Source organism: Rhineura floridana, chromosome 6 (assembly GCF_030035675.1).
Source record: "Rhineura floridana isolate rRhiFlo1 chromosome 6, rRhiFlo1.hap2, whole genome shotgun sequence".
NCBI lineage: Eukaryota > Metazoa > Chordata > Lepidosauria > Squamata > Rhineuridae > Rhineura > Rhineura floridana.
This window is the reverse complement of record NC_084485.1, coordinates 75,388,831-75,396,930: the sequence shown is the minus strand read 5'-3', so window position 1 is coordinate 75,396,930 and position 8,100 is coordinate 75,388,831. Positions and strand designations below refer to the sequence as shown.

General features: G+C 47.6%; 1 protein-coding gene across 8 annotated transcripts in view; it reads right to left on the bottom strand.

Moving 5' to 3' along the window:
- Nucleotides 1-635: 635 nt before the first annotated feature.
- The window catches only part of FGD2 (FYVE, RhoGEF and PH domain containing 2), a 45,745-nt gene continuing 38,280 nt past the window's right edge, over nt 636-8,100 (bottom strand). For 6 of the 8 annotated variants that reach the window (XM_061632459.1, XM_061632461.1, XM_061632465.1 and 3 more), the window contains 7 exons: nt 8,012-8,091; nt 7,890-7,920; nt 6,213-6,305; nt 5,358-5,492; nt 4,939-5,085; nt 3,844-3,987; nt 636-3,182 (listed from right to left, as the gene is read on the bottom strand). In XM_061632459.1, the coding sequence (XP_061488443.1) occupies nt 2,970-3,182; nt 3,844-3,987; nt 4,939-5,085; nt 5,358-5,492; nt 6,213-6,305; nt 7,890-7,920; nt 8,012-8,091 (843 nt within the window). In that variant the 3' untranslated portion in view covers nt 636-2,969. Of the gene's footprint in view, nt 3,183-3,843; nt 3,988-4,511; nt 4,848-4,938; nt 5,086-5,357; nt 5,493-6,212; nt 6,306-7,889; nt 7,921-8,011; nt 8,092-8,100 lie in introns of those variants that run through there. The other 2 variants (XM_061632462.1, XM_061632460.1) reach the window with 2 other exon arrangements.

Below are 8,100 nucleotides of genomic sequence, written 5' to 3'. Positions count from 1 at the left end.
CAAGTTGAAGCATACCCATGATACATGGCTGTCCAGCTGCCTCTTGAATGCCTCCAGTGTTGGAGAGCCCACCACCTCCCTAGGTAATTGGTTCCGTTGTTGTACCTCTCCAACAATTATGAAGTTTTTCTGATGTTCAGCCAAAATCTGGCTTCCTGCAACTTGAGCCCATTATTCTGTGTCCTGTACTCTGGGACAATTAAGAAGAGATCCTGCACCTCCTCTGTGTGGCAACCTTTCAAGTACTTGAAGAGTGCTCTCATATCTCCCGTTTTCTCGACTAAACATGCCCAGTTCTTTCAATCTCTCCTCATATCCTTGTTCTAGTCACCTTCAACCCAGACTTTAGTTTACTGTGACTCTCCCCCCCCCCATTGTTCCTCAGATAAACACTATCTGTTGTTAACCCTGGGTTATTGCCAGTAAAGTCCATACATAAAGGGTCTAAACAGCTCCCCTGATCATTACAACTGCATAGTGTTCTTAGCACAGGAAGCCTAAGACACTAATAAATAACCAACAATTCTTATTGACGAGAAAGGGATCACAAGTCAAGACAAGAAAGAAATCAGCTAAAGAATATTCTGAAGATTCAACAGCATTTAGATCAGAAGTGCCAGAAAACAACTGTCATCTGCATTTATTTCCATGTATGCATGGAAGGTTGATGGAATCCTTGATGACTGGAGAGCAGCATAAAAATGTAGGAATTTATTTATTTTTATTACACTTGTACCTCACTTCCCCGCCATCCAGAGAAGCTCAGATATTGTTCCCAGGCAGTCTCTCATCCAGGCAGCTTACAAGGTTAAACATGCTGAACTTCAGCAGTGGGATGGTTGTCATGTGCCTTTGGACCATTCTCTGGGCCAAGCCAATGTCTCTTTAGTCCAGCATTCTGCTTCCAACAGTAGCCAGTCAGATGCCTCTAGAAACCCACAAATAGGGCATGAGAATAACAGCTAGGGCTATGGACAGACCTTTCTATCTGCCCTATGGCTCCAATCTGGAGGGGGCATCAGGTTAAACCGCCTTGGGTCAACCCAGGGACCACCTGCCCTGGCTCAAAGCCATTCCTGAATAAGTCTGGGGGGTTACATTTAATTGTTTTTTTTTAAAAAAACACCTAATTAAATATATGGCAGGGCAGGAGAAGGAGACATTGTATCTCCTTCACTCACACACCACTGGATGGGAAAGGGGTCAATTGATCCTTTGCAATGCTCCTTAGCAATCCTCTAGGAAAGCCTTTTACAAAACAGCATTGTGCAGGAGGGAGTGATTCTGGGAGATGCTGTTTCTGGGAGATGCTGCAGGAAAGCCCTTTGCAAAACACCCCCCTCCCAGGATTGTTCCTCTCTCCTTTGCAAAACAGTGTTGCAAAGGAGGGAGCAATCCTGGGGGATGCTGCTTTGTAAAGGAAGGAAAGTCCCTTCCAAAACAGCACCCACACCCCCAGAGGATCGATGCCTCTGCTCATCAAGCAGGAAGGAAAGCCATGACTCGTCCTCCTGCCTGATACCCCACCCCGACAGCCCCAGGTCACTCTGGGACATGAAATCCGACCCGTAGTGATCCATGGCTGTCAGAACCCAACTTGGCCGAAGCCCGAAAATGTCCGAATGGTCCTGATTTGATTCGGGCCTCAGGGGTATACAGCCCTGATGGTCCCAAAGTCGCCCCAGGGTAGATCAGCCTGATGTTCCCCCCTCTGGATTGGAGCCACAGGGCAGATGGGGGGGTAATGTGCACAGCCATAGTAATAGACTCAAGAACTCCACGTACTCAGAGGTATGCACCTCTGAACATGGATGTTGCTAATAGCCAACGGCAGACCTTTCCTCCATGAACATGTCTAGACATTTCAAAAAGCCATCTCAGTTGGTGGCTAGAAAGCAGATTTCTCCTTCAGCCTACTAGCTGGCTTGGTGATATTCCTTAGTGCTCCATAGACAGAAGATAATACTATATATAACATAACACCAACATTATCTTTCATAAGAGTAGAAACCAGAGTAATCCAATGAAACAGAAAGTTGGAAGACCAGGAGAGACATGAGAAAGTACTTCCTCACACTGCACATGGTTGCACTGTGGAATTCACTGCCACAAGAGCAGGTGATGGCCACCAGCTTGTATGACTTTAAAAATTAGACAAGTTCATGGAGGATAAGCCTCCAGGATGGCACTGTTCTGCCTTCAGTGTCACAGGCAGTATGCCTCTAAATACCAATTGCTGGGAATCACAAGTGGGAAGAATATCTGTTGCACTCAGGTCCTGCTAGTGGCCTTCCCACAGACATTTAGGTGGCCAATGTGAGAACAGGATGGTGGATTAGATGGGCCTGTGGCCTGATCCGGCAGGGCTCTTCTTATGTTCTTTTGTTCTTATGAGCCAGAGAAGAACATACGTTTGCTGATTGACACAAACAGAGGGAGTCTAAGCTTTTCTCACTGACCCAATTCCTCACGTGGCTAATGGAGGTTTTCTTAGCATTTCTGCAGATGGCAGGCTCTGCTGCTTCATTTTGTGGAGGGAATGGGGAGGAGCATCTAGATTCGGTAGCATAAGGAAGCACAGGGGCAGCATCCATAGTAAGATGTTAGTTGTGCTGACCATGTTATGGGAAAGCAGTGGGAGTTCTGTGCGCACATAGGAAACGCTGTTTGCGGCAATGTGTATGTATGGGTAGCCATGTGAATGGGAGGACACATCTGCAAGTCTCCCATTGTAATAAACAATGTACTGTGACTTGAGTTATGCATTTGACACAATTCCACGTGACAGGCTCATAAGCAAACTAGGGAAATCTGAGCTAGGCAGAAATACTATGACATCCAAAACTGATTAAAAAGTTATAGCTGAAAAATTACTAATACTTCTTTAAAAAAATCCAAAGATCGATTTCCTTTGACAGATGTTAAAATGGTGGCTCAAATTATGTATCAGCCTCTCAGCAGGGTTCCAGTTATTCCAGCTCATCAAACGAGTCTTCCTCCTCTTCTCCCCGAGCCGAGTGTACTATGGCCTTCACCCACCGCTGTTTTAGCTCCTCAGTCTCTGCCACCAGCGTATAGACCTGCTTGGACTGCACCAGTTGGAAGATGTGACGAGGGTCACTCTGGAGCATCTCCTTGACTTGGTAGCCCAGCAAGGGGATGGAAGTGTGAGCCTTGACATCCTGGGGGGGAGGCAAGTGGAGAAAGATGAGGGATTAGAGGATCAGAAGGAAGCATTTCCAGCCGTCCCAAAACTCACTCCACAAACCAACCCAGAATTGTTCCCTGTTTAGCAATGGGGTGATTGTCAAATTGGGCTGACGTGGCAATGTTTCAGGGACGGCACTAGTCATGCTATGCAGCTGTGTGTATCTTTCCACTAACATGGCAATTTCTTTGGTTTTGTATCAAAAGCAGCCTCAAGAGGCTACTATAATTTAAGCAGAGGAACAGCAGGAGGAGAGGTTGCTTGAGCCTTTTCCCTCTGGCTGTTTTTCCATTCAAGGTCACCCCTGTCAGGAGCTGCCAGGAGTAGCAGAGCTGGAACCTCTGCTTCTGTGCTTGGAGGCCCTTTGTATTGAGGAGCAATCCGAAAGGCAGCTTGGAATACCTTGGCAGTTCAGTACCCTCATGCTCTGTGACTTTCGCGCAGGGATGGAGAACCACAGGCACTCCACGTGTTGTTGGACTCCCACTCTTGTCAGCTCCAGCCAGCATGGCCAAGGGTCAGGGATGATGGGAGTTGTAGTCCAGCAACATCTGGAGGGCCCAAAGTTCCCCACCCCTATTCTAAACCTTATAAGCTTCCACACAAGAACAAATTCTGCATAAGCCAAAGCATACCTGAGGGGCAGCATAAATATACAACACAAGAGGGTCATCTCGTGGGATCACAAACCAGCCGCGCATGCTCCCCTTTCCGTTCTTATCCAGCAGCTGCAGGAAACTGCACATCAGGCTCTGCCCTGATATTTCTGCAGATTCTTTCTGCCAATGAAACAAACATACATACCAAATCACTCTCTTAGTTATCCTTAGCCCAGAGGCTTCTGTTGCCTTCTATATCTATGGAAGGCTATATATGGAATGGAACACAACAAATAGTTCAGCACCTGACTACACAAGTGGATAATGCAGGCAGTAAGAACGACTGTTTTCATTCCTTCTGGGGCATAATGTAAACTCTTACATACAAGCTTACATACAAAACCTTCAGTCCCTTGTGTGGACATACCCACCTTCCTCTTTCAACAAGCCTTTTAAGTTGAGATCTTATCCCAGTCTGCATTGGAATTGCTTTTTAGTGTGTTTTTAACCTTTTTTTTAAAAAAAAAAGATGTTTTGAAAACTAAAAAAAAAATTAAAAGATGTTTTGTTTTAATGTATTTTAAAGTATTTTATGATGTTTTAAAGTGTTTTTAGTGCTTTTGTTTGCTGCCCTGGGCTCCTGCTGGGAGGAAGGGCAGGATATAAATCAAATAATAAATAAACAGATAAACATAATAGGGACTTGAGGTCTATTCTGTTGTTCTCCTAATCTTAAATACCATGGACAGCGTCCTCCACAGCTCCATTTCCCACCTTAGATGGCATCCAGGTCCCATTCCCCCTTCTTGCAGTAAACATGCAAGGTGTAACAGACAAATGCACATGAGAGCTATTATTTGCCATGAGTCTCCAATTCTCGTCCATTCATATTTAAGACTGCATCTCTCCCTACGTACTTTACTCATTTAGTGTGGGGAACAGCAGTGGAACGTGGCTGCAAGATAAGCAGTTCTAAAATTTGAGGGTGAAGGAGCTGAAACAAGAAAATCTAGCCCAGGCTGATGGTGTCCAAGTCATACCTGAAGCAGAGGCAAAGAAAGAAACAAGGCTCAGGCAGGTGGTCAGGTAAGACAGAAAATATGGAGATACCCAGCTGTGCTTTCCCCTCACCTCCAAAATCCCTTTGTGCTTCCCATGACGCTCGTCCGGCAGTGAATGCCCTGTCAAGAAGAAGTAGCACTCCACACAGACACGTTTGGGCCCACTCTTGTCATATTGCAATCCTGCCTTGTACTCGGAACACCGGCCACACACCACCTACCTCCACGAGAGGAACCAAAGGGTTGCTGTAGGATAAATTCAGAGAGGAAAGCCCCATCCCTCTTTAAACAAGACCCAAACCAAAGTTGAAGAGAGACTGGAAGAGTTCAGCATCTCTCCCCCCATCACCCAGATATGGCTGGCCAATCATGACCATTCTTGTGAACAGTTCTAAAGACTGGCCCTTTGGACCCACATGGAGTCCTATGTCCCTTCCATGTGGCTGCCCTTCCCAAAGGAACTTGGAGGAGACAGACACATCTACTCACATAGCCACAAGCTCGGCAGTGGTGCCTTCTGCGTGTGATAGCATTGAATGGCTCCTTGCAACGCATGCACATAGTTACCAGCTTGTCTCTTACCCACTGAGGAGCCCGCTTGCCCAGCTCCTCAGACTGGGAGTGCTGGGGGGAGGGGGGAAGAGAGAACATAAGAACATAAGGAGAGCCTGCTGGATCAGGCCAAAGGTCCATCCAGTCCAGAATCCTGTTGTCACAGTGGCCAACCAGATGCCTATGGGAAGCCCACAAGCAGGACCTGAGCATAAGAACACTCTCCCCACCTGAGGTTTCCAGTAACTGGTATTCAGAAGCATACAGCCTCCAGCCATGGAGGGAGAGCATAGCCATTGTGACTAGTAGCTATTGAAAGGTTTATCCTCCATTAATTTGTCTAAAGCTATCAAAGTTGGTGGCCACCACATCTGGTGACAGCAAATTCCTTAGTTTAACTATGCACTGTATGAGGAGGGTTGGAATCAACTAACCCTCTGGTGGACTCTCTGGCAATGAAGGCAATTATGGCTACAACCTAAAGCATGGAGGACCTATGCAAATATGAAGCCTCTGCTTGGTTTCCATATTGCCTAGCACCATTGCCACAGCTTCCTTACTTAGAATTCCCTCTCTTCTGCACATCCCACTCCTTCACCTTCTCCTCCAATCGTTACACCCTTTCCAGTTCGCTGGATTCTCTGTAACTCTTTTTACAGAGTTACAGATTTTAGAAGATTTACTCATGGTCTTAATATAGGAAATGATTTACTTCTTTAAAAAAAAACGCCCAGGTTAGAAATGAGACAGAGTCATGAGGGATGGGGGAATGAGTATGACCAGGAGGATTACACTGAATTCTTGCGTCTCTGCCTCAGGCCCTTGGATCGCCATCTTGAAGGTCTCACTCCTTCTCTCCTTCTTGTCAATGGCAGACTGGAAGGCCTGAGGGGGGGGAAAGGGGGGATTTGAAAGGAAGCTCAGGCCTAAGCTACACATGAAAGAGGCAGGCCCGTTTGTTTAAGCCAATCACATGTGAACTGTATGAGGAGGGGATTTTAAGAACAAAATAATTAGGCAGTTGAGGGGTGCTAAGCCCTCCTCCCCACCACCTCCGCCCTTGGCTTAGTTTCCTGCAATCTGTTCCTTGATGCCATATTTCTCCCAGCCAGGTTCTGATACCAGAAGTGAAAGTGGCTGGGAGAATCATACACCCTGACTACTTTATACATGAGTTTAAACAAATGGGTATGCTCTTATCACATTTAGGAGTCTCAGGCTCACCACTAAAAGCTCCCTGTAGGACCCTTGAAGACATGAACAGAGCTACCCCTAGGCACCTGGAAGCAGGGCAGTTGCCCCAGGCCCCACACTTTGGGGGGCCCCCACGCTTGGCAATCTGCTCGCCAGCTGGCTCCTCCCTGCCTGCCTGCTCGCCTTTGCCATGCCAGGCAGGGCGCAGCGCTCGCTCGCTCTCTTTCTCTCCACCGGGGACAGGGGCTTGCTTGCCTGCCCGCCATGTCGAAGCTGCCGCCACCGCCGCCACTCCTGCTGTGGTCAGCGAGCAGTAGCCACCCTGGGGACAGCGAGCTGGGCCGGCAGTTCCAGGACTGGTGCCTGCGCACCTACGGCGACTCGGCCAAAACCAAGATGGTGACCCAGAGCAAATGTGGGGGGCCCCCAACTATGCTTTTGCCCTGGGCCCCGCACATGCTAAGGGAGGGCCTAGGCATGAATAGACAGTCTTAATCCAGCTGTGAAGAGCACCAGTGCCCAGTGAAAGTACTGTGCTGCATCTGGGCATAGTGAAGTAACTGTGCGTTGCCCCCTTCAGTACAACCCAGCCTCCAGCCTCACTCAGCTTAGGAAAAACCCTGCTGCAGAGCCTGTGTCAAGAGCCCTGGTGTGCAGCTGAGTAGGACACTATTAATCAAACCAAGTTACCAGCATCTGTGTGCAGTCTGAACTGAGTACTCAAGGTTCAGTGGACAACACAAGTAGTGATAACTTTTGCTGATTGCACTGATAATATACATGGAGGGTGGAGGGAGGGCACAACAAAGGTCAAGGATGGAGAAGTTCAAGAGGATGCATCAAATCTTCATCCTTGGTCTAAGCCTGAATAAATAGGTCAAATATAGAGAGACTTGGGGCAGGGGACTGCTCTGTACTGTAGGGCAGAGATGGGGAGCCTGTAGCTGTTCAGATGTGTTGGACTCCAATTTCTATCAGTCCCAGCCAGCAGGGTCAATGGTCAGGGATGATGGGAGTTAGACTCCAATAACATCTGAAGGGCCACAGGTTGTCCATCCCTGCTGTAGGTTAACATGACATCCTCTGTGCCTTGACCACCCATGTTGTATACTATGCCTTTGCTGGAAACACCAAGGTACAAGGCTGATACCATCATGCAGCTGCTCAGGAGATCTACAGGTTATTCCAGGAGCAAAGTAAGAGGCCTATTAGGCACCTTGCTTTTCTCAACTGGACAGGACCCTGCCAATGATAAAGAGCTGAAGTATGGGTTACCTTTATCCAAGCCGTCACCTCTTCCTGGGACCTGCACAGAAAGAGAAGCCACCTGTTGGAGAGGAATAGTTCTATGCACCCTTTGCTAGAATCAGAAAGGACAAAATCCCTGGGTCAGTTACCTAGTTTGGAATTCTAGTGTTCGCTGCTTCCCTGATACAAGGAAAGCATAAGGAAATTCTGCATCATTCAGTTCCCGAACCTGGAAGTC